At 43.8% G+C, this 15,567-nt stretch overlaps 1 protein-coding gene and 1 long non-coding RNA gene across 2 annotated transcripts in view; one reads left to right on the top strand and one right to left on the bottom strand.

Moving 5' to 3' along the window:
* The window catches only part of LOC144889560 (uncharacterized), a 452,052-nt gene that overhangs the window by 363,825 nt on the left and 72,660 nt on the right, over nt 1-15,567 (top strand). The window lies entirely within an intron of this gene.
* Nucleotides 1,516-15,567, bottom strand: part of LOC137416016 (E3 ubiquitin/ISG15 ligase TRIM25) — a 65,226-nt gene continuing 51,174 nt past the window's right edge. Inside the window, exons 6-8 of the mRNA XM_068101545.2 lie at nt 12,279-12,406; nt 8,192-8,251; nt 1,516-2,199 (exon numbers count right to left, since the gene is read on the bottom strand). Of these exons, the coding sequence (XP_067957646.2) occupies nt 1,610-2,199; nt 8,192-8,251; nt 12,279-12,406 (778 nt within the window). The 3' untranslated portion in view covers nt 1,516-1,609. The remainder of the gene's footprint in view (nt 2,200-8,191; nt 8,252-12,278; nt 12,407-15,567) is intronic.

Here is a 15,567-nt window from a genome sequence, read left to right as displayed (position 1 = left end):
CCACATCGAGAGTCGTGAGTTAAGCAAGCAGTTCGTGCAGTAAACCCCGGCGGGGGGTGGGAGAAGTTTGCTCCGAGGGTACACAAGCTTTGAAATCGTTACCGAGATACCTGCAGTGCAATGTCCGACAGGTAGGTTCCACGAGTGAAGGGAGTTCAGCGAAAATACCAGAGTATGATGTAAGAAGCAAAGCTGAATGTTCACGAACCAACGCGGGTTGAAGTTGATCCGTCATGGTTCGAGGGGTTTAGATTATGGGGGAGGTGGGGGTGATGTACAGTGTTTGATAAAGTGTCGGGGTTTATATTAACTTGAATAAGCGATTTTGGTGACCTTGACAAACAGGTGGAGGTTTTGGGAGTTTCTGGAGAAGATGGCAATCCAGGTGTGTGTACCTGTGATCGATAGAATAGATCTTCACATTGGTTGTATCTGCGATCGATCGAATAGATCTTCACATTGGTTGGACCTGCGATCGATCGAATAGATCTTCACATTGGTTGGACCTGCGATCGATCGAATAGATCTTCACATTGGTTGGACCTGCGATCGATCGAATAGATCTTCACATTGGTTATACCTGCGATCGATTGAATAGATCTTCACATTGATTGGACCTGCGATCGATCGAATAGATCTTCACATTGGTTATACCTGCGATCGATTGAATAGATCTTCACATTGGTTGGACCTGCGATCGATCGAATAGATCTTCACATTGGTTGGACCTGCGATCGATTGAATAGATCTTCACATTGGTTATACCTGCGATCGATTGAATAGATCTTCACATTGGTTGGACCTGCGATCGATCGAATAGATCTTCACATTGGTTGTACCTGCGATCGATTGAATAGATCTCCACATTGGTTGTACCAAGATGGACGATGTCGGTTTGATTTTCTCCCAACCGAGATCCACTTCTGACACCAAAGGTAAACTAACACTTCCGGAACAAAATATTTCATATCGAGAAAAATATCGATTAATATTCTGTGTTAATTAATAGAAAAGAGTTTGTGAGATCCCGATTAATATCTGATCGACCTGAGTAATCACATTCAAATTCCCTTTGATGTTCCTTGTGTCGTTATCCCGAGGTTTGTGTTGTTTACCTGATGGATTCACCTGGGGCTCAATTTCAGAAAAAAGAAAAACAACAAATAGTTTAGTGTCACGAGGCACACCAGTGGTCGGGTTTAGCAACAGGGAGGGGTTGGGGGTGTTGATTATTGGAATTAATTAAGAACCCTCCATGTATTTACGGCTTCGATGTTATTAATATAATATATCAAACTGCAACAACTGCGACTACGATTACTACTTCGAAACTCGAGTGTAAAAAGTTAGGTTTGAATGAAACGAACTTTGAAGAAGAAGAAGAATCTGTGTTGTATGGTGAGGGGAGTGAAGAGTTCGGGTTAAAGTTCATTTCACATTGAATAAGATAAACAATGAACTTATTTAATGAAATAAACTTTATTACAACAAAAACATGAATCAGTAATCACATAGTCATGAACAGGCAAATTATTTTATTGATTTGAACCAAAAATAACCTTCAGTTCGTGATGAAAACACAAAATGTAGAAAATGAAGATTAAAATGATCAAAATGAGGAAAACTGGACGGAACCACCACCACCATAGTAACCACCACCACCACCACCATAGTAACCACCACCACCACTACAAAATAAACTACCACTATAATCACCAACCGCAATAGCGGGTTTAACGGGGTCCATGAAGTTCCCCCTGAACACGTGCAGGACCCGCGAGTCCAAGAAACACTTCAACTCTCCGGCCTCGCAATCCAAGAAGAACCCAAACCGTTCAGGATTCCCCGGCACGGACAGGTCGGTACATTGATTGTTGTGCCATGCGGAGTATTTGTATTGACCTTTCTCCAAACACCAAGACTCGGGATTATCTCCCAACGCGCTCTTTCTCCCTTTCCTCCCCATGGAGTTTAAACAGATTCCGATTCTCCATGAACTACTCGATCTCACCTCGACCTCCCAGTAATGACGACCCGAGGAGAAACAATCAGAGGAAACAACTTGGAGACAAACATCAAACCGATCAGGATGTTCCGGGTAATGATAATTGGACCCAGTTACAGTCGCCATCCTGAGTCCCTGGGAGATCATGATCTGTCCATTTGCAGAGTTTGGGTCCAGACTCGGGGTCCGTCCATCTGCAGACACGACACGGGGTCATGGACATTGTTAGACAAATGGACAGAAACACAAACACATTGATCTCTTTTTACAAACTTTTGGAATCATATTTATCACAAAAAAAAAATTGGATTACAGCAATTGTTTTTATTTATTTACCACACCAACAACAACTAACATCATTTGTTTATTTACTTCACCACCAACAACGATTTATTTATTTACTTCATTACCAACAACTCACATTGTTTATTTATTTACTTCACAACCATCAACTTATATAATTTATTTATTCAGTTCATTGCCAATCACTTATATTATTTATTTATTTATTTCACGACCAACAACTTACATTATTTATTTATTTACTTCACCAGCAACAACTTCCATTATTTATTTATTTTCTTACTTCACAACCAACAACTTACATTATTTATTTATTTACTTACTTCACGACCAACAACTTACATTATTTATTTATTTATATACTTTTCCACCTCCATGACGGACATTTTAATCACTTATTTATTTATATACTTTCCCATCTCCATGATGGACCTTTTAATTATTTATTTATTTATATACACTTTTCCATCTATATGACTGACATTTCAATTATTGATTTATTTATATACTTCTCCATCTCTATGACGGACCTTTTAATTATTTATTTATATACTTTCCCATCTCCATGATGGACCTTTTAATTATTTATTTATTTATATACACTTTTCCATCTATATGACTGACATTTCAATTATTGATTTATTTATATACTTCTCCATCTCTATGACGGACCTTTTAATTATTTATTTATATACTTTTCCATCTCTGACGGACCTTTTAATTATTTATTTATATCCACTTTTCCATCTCCATGACGAACCTTTTAATTATTTATTTATATAAATACACTTTCCCATCTCCATGACAGAGCTTTTAACTGTTTACCCGGCGTTGCTGGGCAACACAGATTCGCTTTGTACCAAGAAAATGAAGGGCGGAGGGGTGGGGATGGTCGGGGGAGGAGGGAGAAAGGGAAGGAGAAGGGGAAACGGCGTACAACCAATGTGAAGGTTTATTCTATCGATCACAGGTACCAGTAACCATTTTGTAAAACTCTTCATGCAGCATCCAACTCAAGATATCCAAATGTCAGACATGTCTCTGCCTGTGGGTTTCCCACAGGTTCCCCATCAGTCTAAAAAGTAAAATTAACCAGATGTCTGTCTGTCTTGTTCGCGTTTTTTTGCAAAGATCGCTGGGCCGCCAACCACCAAATTTGGCGGACATACCAAGTTCGACCCGGGGAATGTCCGAAGGGTATTTTCATCCACCACTTCAGCCTTAAAAGACCCAGAAGACCCCTAAAACACCCTTTATACTTTGAGAGATATGCTTGAGATATGAGAGCTTTGATACATGCTTGAGAGATTATATTACATGCTTGAGAGAAGACGTTTTACATGCTTGGGAGATTAGACCCCCTTAAGACCATTGAAGACCCCAAACACCCTTAAGATCCTGAATACTCTTCAAGATCACAAACCCTTTGGACCGAGAAGACCTTCAAGACCCCTTTACCCACCGTCATTGCCTCAACTCACCATTTTATATGAAGACTTCTGCCCCCCGCCTTGCCGGCTCTCTTGCCCCCCCATTCTCAGTTCCCCTCCCACACACACCCCTCCCCACAAGCAACGCCACGTAACCATGCTAGTTATAAATAAGATTGTAGAGCGCATTCCAAGGAGATTAAGCACTCCAACGAAACGGTTGATAAGGAACGGCTGGGCTTGACAAGCGATTCACGATTCATAATTATGAATATCAGGCATTCAATGATGAGTGCTTGGAGTTCACTCTTTCTGTTGTTGCTTTAATCATTGCAATCCTCCCAATTATTTTGCCTTCATAACTCGGATTTCGCCACTGAGGACCCAAGCTCAACTACGGAAGCCATCACATTGATCCTGCTGGTTAATTTGTTGCAAGAGGGAAAACAAAATGAGGGGGTGGGGGCTTGAGGCACTACTTGTCGCAGCACAGGCACTTTAGGGGGGGGGGGGGAGGGAGGGAGGAGGGTGGTAAGTATGAAGAAGAAGAAGAAGAATTATCAGAAGCAGATCGTTTTTCTAATATTTTCCAAGTTTGCGGAAATAAAATACAGGCATTAACATTGGTGTTCAGAAGCACTGCAATGTATACAGGAATACAGCGATTCATAGGTATGAAGATCAGCTGTATGACCATTCGTATATATGAAGCTGTATTGTACAGAAACAGGCCTGTTCTGAGGCAAGGCATACTTGAGTTGAGCGGACAAAATGGCGAAATTAAGATCCACAAGTTGAGCGACCTGAATGGAGGATGACCAAAGGTAAGCCTGTTGGCATTGTGGAAGAATGTATACTTTAATTCTCCATTTTGTCGTGGTTTACATGAAGCATATATTTGCTTCACAAGAGGGAGAAAACCATCTCGGCATGACTTTAATGACATAAGGTGTACACGGATACTAAAACACATCAGCAGTTGCAGGACAAACTCATCCCGTTCATTATTCTCCCCGAATCCTTGAACACAAATCATTTAGATCGTCTTCAGTTGTTTATCAGAAGGTTGTGGTTGTGCGAGTTTGAAGTTGCAAGGCAGGAGGTTGGGAGGAGGGTGGAGGAGGCCTTGTGGAGATATCAACACTGACCACACAGTACTGAGACAACAACATTCTCCAAGGCCCGCATTTCCCAGATATTAGTTATAAACATGCAGTGGTCCCTCCGTGATCCTTAGCCAAGCTGCCTGACATCAAAGGAGACAGACTTGAGTTACTCGACTTACTGCCACCTGGCACGAGGACATGGTTATTTTTTTATGACTCCCTCATACCTCCTGCAGCAAGTTTGGCTTTTATTCGGACTGGCTGCAAATGATGTTTAAGATCGGTTTTATCTACAACCGATCTGGACACAAGCTTTGATCAATAGTAAAGATTAAATTTACCCACAACGTACAATCGTACATACCCATAAAAACACACCCAAACACCCAGGTTTCATTCATGCAAACCCTTGGAGGTCGAGAAGTATGCTTCCAAAGCGTAGGGCTGCTTGATTTCATGGTTTTGGAGGTATGGAGGAGACAAACAGACACAGACACAGACACAGACACACACACACACACACACACACACACACACACACACACACACACACACACACACACACACACACACACACACACACACACACACACACACACACACACACACACACACACACACACACACACACACACTTTTACCCTCGCCAGAGGAGAGAAAGTGTTCAATTTGGGTCCGTTTCCTCGTTTCTGTCTGCACAGCATGTGAGTGTCTGTATTAATTACATTAGACCCTTGACAACCCTCAGACCCTTAAAACTCTACAGATCCCAAAGACCCTTCAGAACCTGAAGACCCCTTGAGACTCCAAAGGGCATTTATATCCACAAGACCATTGAAGGCGTCGAAGACACTTTCAAACCCTGAGACGCTTTCAAACCCAAAGACCCTTTCAAACCCAAAGTTCCTTTCAGACTCAAAGACCCTTTAGAACCCTAACATCTTTTTAGACCCTGCAGACCCCGAAGGCCCTTTGAGACCTTTTCAGATCTTTTCACCTTGAGTTGAACTTTAACCATTTGACCTTAATATAGTTGGTTTCTAATTTCAGTGAGGCACAAAGCAAATTCTGTGAAATTTTCAAGTCAATCAGATGAAAACTGATGATTTTTCAGATGAAAATTGATGATTTTAGAAGATTTGACCCTGAGTTGACTTTTAAACTTTTGACCTCAAAAATAGTTGGTTTCCCTATTTAGTGACTGCAAATGCTGTTCAATTTTCAAGTTAATTGAATGAAAAATGGCGATTTGATAAATTTGACACGAAGATGACCTTTGACCTAAAAAAAACAATGGGCTTCTCAATTGTGACGACCTCTACAACTTGGTGAAGGTTTATGACGACCGGTTTAGAATTGTGACCTGTGGGCGAGTGAAAAACAAACAAACACAGACAGACAGAGTAACAAGAAGACGTCATGCAGGGCACAATACTTGCAAAATCGGCCCTCCCCCCCCCCCCCCCCCCACGCCCAAGATAAAAATTCCCATTGATACAGCAAATTGTCCATTTCATCAAGATTAAAATTGACAATCTTAATCAAAGCTCGGGTCAATAGGAAGAAAAGTGATGATTTTTCAGATGAAAAATGATGATTTTGGAAGGTTGACCTTGAGTTGACCTTTTACCTTTTGACCTCAAAAATCGTTAGTTCCCCTATTTAGTGACTCAATGTGCAAATGCTCAATTTTCAAGTCAATCAGATGAAAATTGAGGATTTAAAAAACTTGGCCTATGTTGACCTTTTGGCCGACGTTGACCTCAAAAATACTTGGTGGTTGAATTCAGTGACAAGATATGCAAGTCCTATTCAAATTTCAAGTCAACTGGATGAAAAGAGGAATTTAGAAATTTGGCCGATGTTGACCTTTTGGCCGATGTTGACCTCAATAATACTTGGTGGTTGAATTCAGTGACAAGATATGCAAGTCCTATTCAAATTTCAAGTCAATCGGATGAAAATTGAGGATTTTAGAAATTTAGCAAAGTTGGTGACCTTTGGCCTATGTTAACCTTTTGACCTTTTGACCCCAAAAACAATAGGCTTCTTATTTTTGACCAACTCTAACATTTGGTGAAGTTTCCTGAAGATCGGTTGAAAATTGTGACCTGGAGGCCGGTGACAAACAGACAAATGAAAAATCGGTCAGAGACCGAGGACATGCCGGAAGGTTCTTTTTTTAATCGGCCATTTTGGACAAATATGGCGGCCGAACCACGTGACCGATGACATCATCATTAGCATATTTTATTCCCCATGGAGAGTTCTTTACAATGAGCCATGTCTCAATTTTTTCCATTCAGCACTTTCGGAAATATAGATGTGCAAAATTTTTCAGTTTTTCCAAGATGGGAGCCGAACCACGTGACCGATGACATCATCCTTAACATATTTTATTCCCCATGGAGAGTTCTTTACAATGAGCCTTGTCTCAATTTTTTCTATTTCGCACTTTGAGATATAGAGGTGCAAAGTTTTTCCGTTTTTCCAAGATGGCGGCCGAACCACGTGACCGATGACGTCATCATTATTTGTTTTCTAAACTAATTTATTCCTTGATGCTCAAGAAATTTCATCTTGATCGGATGAAGTTTTGTGTTTGTCGAATTATGACGTCATAATGGAGGCACCTATGACATCATCATTAACATATTTTATTCCCCATGGCGAGTTCTTTACAATGAGCCATGTCTCAATTTTTTCTATTCAGCACTTTCGGAGATAGAGAGGTGCAAAGTTTTTCGGTTTTTCCAAGATGGCGGCCGAACCACGTGACCGATGACGTCATCATTATTTTTTTTCCCACACCAGTTTATGCCGTCATGTCGATCAAGAAATTGCATCTTGATTGGATGAAGTTTTGTACTTGGCGAATTATCAAATTATGACGTCATAATGGAGGCCTTGGGCCGAGAGTTAAAAATTGGGCACAGTCTATTCCAGGGCAAGACAAATATGTGTGTAAAGTTTGGCGATTCTATGTACAACGATGTAGACATAGTGCTGCGCACAGACAAACAGACAGACCAACCGATCAACATACTTGCCGGAATCTTTTCCGGCAAGTAACAAACAGACAAACAGACAGACAGACAGACAGACAGAACCAGTCAGACAGAACCACAAACGCAACCGACCAATATACTTGAAAAATCTTCGATTTTGCAAGTTGTAAGAGGAACAGATGGAGATGGAAAAGTCAGATAAATGGAAAGATGGAGGAGGAGAATCAAAGAAAGACAGAAGTAGGCAAGGATATATTCATTCATTCTCCTTCTCAAACCTCATTCTTCCACATCTCCACCGTGTTTACCACCCTCCCTTCCACCATCCCCTTCACTTACAAAGACTTTTCAGGGTGCTGTATTGTATGTCAGCTGCTTCCACCTGTTTCACCAACTCTTCTGTGGAGATTAATGAACAAACAATTGGTTATATTCAAATTCTATTTTAATGATGAAAAAACTTCACCTTATTACAACAAAAGACGGGTGACTTCTCTAGTACTACTGCAGCTTGGTTATGAAATTACCTGTAACGTATTCCGATACGAGGATATTTTTGAAATTATCAGATCTCCGTTACAAATCCCATCCCAAATCCCATGTATTGCTTTGTCCATTTTCTTAAAAAGTAGAAAACCATCTCATCAAACACCTCTTGCATTACATGTATTCATGTTAAGATTCTTCAGTAATCTCCAAAAAACCTGTTGAAATTTTAACAACAACAGATACAGATTGGTGATGATTTCCTATCAAGTTTAGACATGTGGTAAGGTTGACGATAAATAAAATTTCTGATCCAATTTTAACCGCCAATGAAAATTTAATCCAAAGAATACAATCAAGAAGTTTCGAGTACTTTTACTCTCTGTACTCGGTCTGCATTAAATGCATTACACATGCAAGACATGCACTTTCAAAGACTTGTGATGTTACCTTCTAGAACACAACACAGAAGACACGACCCAAACAACGCGGAAGGCACACCCCACCCTCAACGCGGAAGGCACGCCCCACCCTCAACGCGGAAGGCACGCCCCACCCTCAACGCGGAAGGCACGCCCCACCCTCAACGCGGAAGGCACGCCCCACCCTCAACGCAGAGGGGCACGCCCCACCCTCAACGCGGAAGGCACGCCCCACCCTCAACGCGGAAGGCACGTCCCACCCTCAACGCGGAAGCCACGCCCCACCCTCAACGCGGAATACACGCCCCACCCTCAACGCGGAAGCCACGCCCCAGCCTCAATGCGGAGGGCACGCCCCACCCTCAACGCAGAAGCCACGCCCCACCCTCAACGTGGAAGCGACGCCCCACCCTCAACGCGGCGGGCACGCCCCACCCTCAATGCGGAGGGCACGCCCCACCCTCAACGCGGAAGGCACGCCCCACCCTCAACGCGGAAGGCATGCCCCACCCTCAACGCGGAAGGCACGCCCCACCCTCAATGCGGTAGCCACGCCCCACCCTCAACGCGGGAATACACGCCCCACCCTCAACGCGGAAGCCACGCCCCAGCCTCAACGCGGAAGGCACGCCCCACCCTCAACGCGGAAGCCACGCCCCACCCTCAACGCGGAAGCGACGCCCCACCCTCAACGCGGCGGGCACGCCCCACCCTCAACGCGGAAGGCATACCCCACCCTCAACGCGGAAGCCACGCCCCAGCCTCAACGCAGAAGGCACGCCCCACCCTCAACGCGGAAGCCACGCCCCACCCTCAACGCGGAAGCGACGCCCCACCCTCAACGCGGCGGGCACGCCCCACCCTCAATGCGGAGGGCACGCCCCACCCTCAACGTGGAGGGCACACCCCACCCTCAACGTGGAGGGTACACCCCACCCTCAATGCGGAAGCCACGCCCCACCCTCAACGCGGAAGCCACGCTCCAGCCTCAACGCGGAAGGCACGCCCCACCCTCAACGCGGAAGCCACGCCCCACCCTCAACGCGGGGGCCACGCCCCAGCCTCAACGCGGAAGGCACGCCCCACCCTCAACGCGGAAGCCACACCCCAGCCGCAACGCGGGAGCCACGTCCCAGCCTCAACGCGGAAGCCATGCCCCACCCTCAACGCGGAAGCCACGCCCCACCCTCAACGCGGAAGCCACGTCCCATTCTCAACGCGGAGGCCACGTCCCATTCTCCACGCGGAAGCCACGCCCCACCCTCAACGCGGAAGCCATGCCCCAGCCGCAACGCGGGAGTCATGTCCCAGCCTCAACGCGGAAGCCATGCCCCACCCTCAACGCGGAAGCCACGCCCCACCCTCAACGCGGAAGCCACGTCCCATTCTCAACGCGGAGGCCACGTCCCATTCTCCACGCAGAAGCCACGTCCCATTCTCAACATGGAAGCCACGACCCTCTCCAGTTGATGTAATCAGTGCTGAGCTCCTTGGATTCTGCCTTTGGCCCTGAAGGTAAATCTGGTAAAAACGAGGATGAAACTGGGAAGTCGTCAATTTGGGGTGGGGGTGGGGGAGGAGGATGTCGGGGGGAGTCGAGGGTGAGTAAGTGTAGAAATGTGTAAGTGTGTAAGTGTGTAAGTGTGTGTGTATGTGTGTGTGTGACCACACCTCTGTTTCAGTAAGGGATCATGAATCATTGACCAGGTTGTGAAGTTTACTGGCTCTCAAAGTTTTGGTGCGAGTGTTCTTTTCAGGATCGTCACTGAGCTTAAAACACTGAACTTCAACAAACAGCTTCAAACTGTTGTTTGTTTGAAGTAAAAATCCCAAAGATTGTTTTTTAAAGATCTCCTTGTGGTTCTTTTGTCATTCCCATTGCTCCAACTTTCATTGGAACAATTTTAATGCTCTTCAGCTTCCAAGATCTTTTGACTTCATTTTTGAGATTATGGCATTTGGTCATTTTCTTGAGTTCTGCATTTTTTTTGGCCAAAATTGTTGGGTGCCGAAACCTCAATTAACAATGCCATCTTTGCTTTGTTGACCCTAAGTTCTATCACCAGTTGCAATGCTTTGTTTTCTATGTTCACACTCGATAAGAGCATCAGGTCTTACGTGAGCATCACACTTCATTGTTTTCAATTATGACCTCCGCCACCAAAGGTGGATGGAGGTTATGTTTTCACCCTTGTATGTCTGTTTGGGTGTCTGTGAACAGGATATCTCAAAAAGTTGTGGACAGATTTGGATGAAATTTGGTGAAGATTAGGTATGTAACAAGGATGAAATGATTCGATTTTGGTGAAGATCTGTATGTATCTGGATAGTGATTCTTCTGATTTGTGTTTGATTCTGATTGTTATTCTGAGATTCCGATTCTGAGAGCGATTCTGATTCAGAAAGTGATTCTTCACCATTGGGAGATCGGGCTCAAACCGATACATAGCACTATATCTCAAAAAGTTATGGACGGATTTGGACGAAGGTTGTTGGGCAGGTTGGGTGTGTGACAAGGACGAATTGATTCGATTTCGGTTAAGATCTGACTCTGCATATGGATAGAAGTTTGAAATTTGGGGGTTTTTTTCACCATTGAGTGAGAGGATCTAAAACGATATATGGCATTATATTTCAAAAGGTTGTGGATAACTTATGCCAAACCTTGGTGAATGGGTTGGCTAGGCAACAAGAACAAGCCGATTCGATTTTGGTTCAGGTCGGGATCCAGATCCGACCCATCAGTGGGATACAAAACGTACACTGTTCAGCCTGGCAGAGGTATGCACTCTTCCGAGTGCCTTTCTAGTTATTATTGAAGTTCGCTAAAAACAAAGCTGAAAGTGACTAATTTGGAAAGGGCGACAAAAAAAAGAAGACGAAAAACTGGCAAAAACCTTCACCTTGTCGTGAAATAATGAAACCTCCTCACATGACACTGTGCGGGAGGAGGTGACTCGGCCAGGTGGAAAAATACATTTTCCTACCCCAATTGGGTGTTTTTAGGAGACACCATCTCCTTACTGGATGGCCATTGGCTGCCAAAGGAAGCTCATCCACCCTTTGTCAGGTGTTGCTTTCAGTCCTGACAGGGTGTCACAGTCACCACCCCCACTGGCAAAGCCAGCGAGGGGTGTCGGTTTAGTCGCCGACAACCTGACCAGGCGGCAGGTAGCACTGGGTTACATGTTACCAGTAGCAGTCCCTAAAGAGTGACTGACCTAAAACTACATCTTGTCAAGATTGGTATCGAAGGAGTTTTTCAATTGTTATTTTGGAATGTTTGGTGATTGCAGGATGTGGTGTTCTGAATAAGGATTTTGACCCACCTGATGACTGCAATTTAGGTTCTCTGCCATTTCCATCAAAGACCTTTAACATATTTATTCCCATCCCCTTCCAATCACACTTGTCCTGGCTTTCTCATTCAATCTTTGCTGTACATTTCTAATAAACTACATATCTAATTTCCATAATATATTCCTTTTCCACAAATATTGTCTAATTTTGTGACTTACTCTGGATCTCTTTCAGAAGATTCTCAAATTGCTGGATGAGCGAGTCCGCAGTGTGCTCCACCACAGAAAAGACCAGCAATCTGTATTGTGCAGGTTCTGTGGTGGTAAGATGTGACCTTGACTCCAGCCTGCATGAGGAAGAGAGAAACATCAACTGAAGGTGGAGATAAGTTGAGGGTACACAAGGAGGACAAGATGATGGATACGATTAATATTAAAAAAAAAAAAAAAAAAAAAAAAAAGACAGCAATGCGACTGTGTCGCCAATATGCCTCCGTGTCGTCCCTGCCCATGACAATGGGTAGATGCTCTCATTCACCGTCCTAAAAATAAACAAGTTTAATTTATATCTCTTCGGCTGTTTTCAAGTATCACATTTTCAGACAGGACATGTTTCACATCGATCGTTTAAGCGGTTTCGGAGAAGGGATTTGAAATAATATCGGCTTTCAACCCAACACGGTTGCCAAACCACGTGACCTACGATGTCATCATTTTCAAACTATATGCAAAAATAGTGTTAAAAGACATTTGTAAAATTTCCCATAGATGGGATAAGTGGTTTCAGAGATATAATGATTTCATATTTTCCTTCAATCCAATGTGGCTGGCTGCCACACCATGTGACCAATGGCGTTTTCGTGATCAACTTTTAACAGCCATGCCCAGTCAATGACACAAAGTTTCAAGTCAATCGTTTTGGTAGTTTGGGAGAAGATATTTTTTCGGTTTTCGGTTAAATCCAATATGGCTGCCAAACCATGTGACATATGATGACATAAGTTGAATATTTCAATACAAATGTGTCATCGATCATGTGCCTACAATCTCAGATTTTTCGGAAAAGGCATTCGATAAAAACATTTATGGCTGGTACACCACTTCACCGATATCATTATCATGCTTTTGCTCCCCATTGGGAGTACTTGACAATGTGCCAACTTTCAAATTTTTCCATTCAGCGGTTTCGGTGACATATTCTTTTCAATTATTTGCGTTTAAACCAATATGGCTGCCAAACCAAGTGACCGATGTCACAATTGTCATAAAAACATTTTGCATGGGTGTCCGCTCCCATCCTGAAAGTTCCGTCTCAATCGGACATGTGGTTGCTGAGAAAAACGAGTTTTAGCCCGTACAGACGGACGGACATATATACGGACGGACAACCTGAAAACATGATGCCTCCGGCCACCTTCTGGGGGTGGAGGTGTAAAAAACAAATAAATAACTTTCCAGTCCCCAAATATCTCAAGTGCTTAAAAAAAATGAAAGAGTCCAATAAATTGTGAAATAATTTTGACAAATGCATTGCCGAGACAACTGTTAAATAATTTCAATTAACATGTTACCATGGGGCAAAATAAATAGGGCAAAATGGAGAAGATCGTCACTGGGACCGCAAGGCTAAACAAGCATTACGCCTAGGTCCCCCGTCGGTGAAGGGATGCGAGTTGACAAAGTGGAAGACGCAACGCGGCCATCTTGGATTGTGAAGTGGAGACCCAATTTTCAACAGCGTTCTTCCTTATGCTTAGATACACCCACACACCAAATTAGAAGTTGGTACTTCGCTTATTTTTCAGGATATTCATCTCACAATGTTCAGACATACATGGCCACGGCCATCTTGGATTTTGACGTGGCGACCCAATTTTCAACAGCTTTCTTCCTTGTGCCGAGATACACCCACACACCAAATTAGAAGTTGGTACTTCGCTTATTTTTCAAGATATTCCACTCAAGTTTCAGACATACATGGCGGCGGCCATCTTGGATTGTGACGTGGCGACCCAATTTTCAATGGGGTTCTTCCTTATGCTTAGATACACCCACACACCAGATTATAAGTTGGTACTTCGCTTATTTTTCAAGATATTTCGCTCACACGGTTCAGACATAAATATGGTAGCGACCATCTTGGATTTTGACGTGGCGACCCAATTTTCAATGGCGTTCTTCCCTATGCCGAGGTACACCCACACACCAAATTAGAAGTTGGTACGTCGCTTATTTTTCAAGATATTCATCTCAAGGTTCAGACATACATGGCGGCGGCCATCTTGGATTTTGACGTGGCGACCCAATTTTCAATAGCGTTCTTCCCTTTGCCTAGATACACCCACACACCAGATTAGAAGTTGGTACTTCGCTTATTTTTCAAGATATTTCGCTCACAAGTTTCAGACATATATATGGTGGCGGCCATCTTGGATTTTGACGTGGCGACCCAATTTTCATTAGCGTTCTTCCTTATGCCGAGATACACCCACCCACCAAATTAGAAGTTGGTACTTCACTTATTTTTCAAGATATTCATCTCACAATGTTCAGACATACATGGCCACGGCCATCTTGGATTTTGACGTGGCGACCCAATTTTCAACAGCTTTCTTCCTTGTGCCGAGATACCCCCACCCACCAGACTGGAAGTTGGTACTTCGCTTATTTTTCAAGATATTCAGCTCACAATGTTCAGACATATATATGGTGGCGGCCATCTTAGATTTTGACGTGGCCACCCAATTTTCAATAGCCTTCTTCCTTGTCCCTAGGTACACTCACACACCAGATTAGAATTTGGTACTTCGCTTATTTTTCAAGATATTCAGCTCACAAGGTTCAGACATACATGGCATCAGACATACATGGCGGCGGTCATCTTGGATTTTGACGTGGGTTGCACCCACACACCAAATTCGAATGCGGTCCTTCGCTTACGCACACCCGCACGCACGCACGGACGGACGGAGGCAAAAACCATAGTCCCCCTTTCGCTCCGCGGTTCGACGGGGGACAAAAAGACCATGAAGACCCAAATGGCCCCGAAGACCCAAAATACCTCGAAGACCCAAAATACCCCGAAGACCCAAAAGACCGGGAAGACCCCAAAAAAACCAAAGACCCTCAAAGACCCTCAAAGACCCAGAGGAACCAAAAGACTCAAAAGAACCAAAAGACCCCATAGACTCTGAAGACCCCAAAGATGCTGAAGACCCAAAAGACACTGAAGATCCAAAAGACCCTCAAGCCCCAAAATCTTATTAAATAGAGCAAACGTAAATGATTATGTTATGTCTGCGCCAATAACGTCTTCTTCTTCTTCGAATAAATTATTAACACCCTCTTAATTACGTTGAGACGACTGAGACCCCTCAGACCTTTGACGACCCTTTAATTCCCCCAAGACCCTAAATACCACCAAGACCCCAGAAGACCCAAAATACCCTTAAATACCCTGAAGAACCAAAATACCACAAAGACTCTGTAAAGACCCAGAGGAAACAAA

The sequence above is a fragment of the Myxine glutinosa genome, chromosome 1 (genome assembly GCF_964187855.1).
Source record: "Myxine glutinosa chromosome 1, kmMyxGlut1.1, whole genome shotgun sequence".
NCBI classification, from domain to species: domain Eukaryota; kingdom Metazoa; phylum Chordata; class Myxini; order Myxiniformes; family Myxinidae; genus Myxine; species Myxine glutinosa.
Note: the sequence above shows the minus strand (reverse complement) of the source record. Positions and strands in the feature narration are given on the sequence as shown.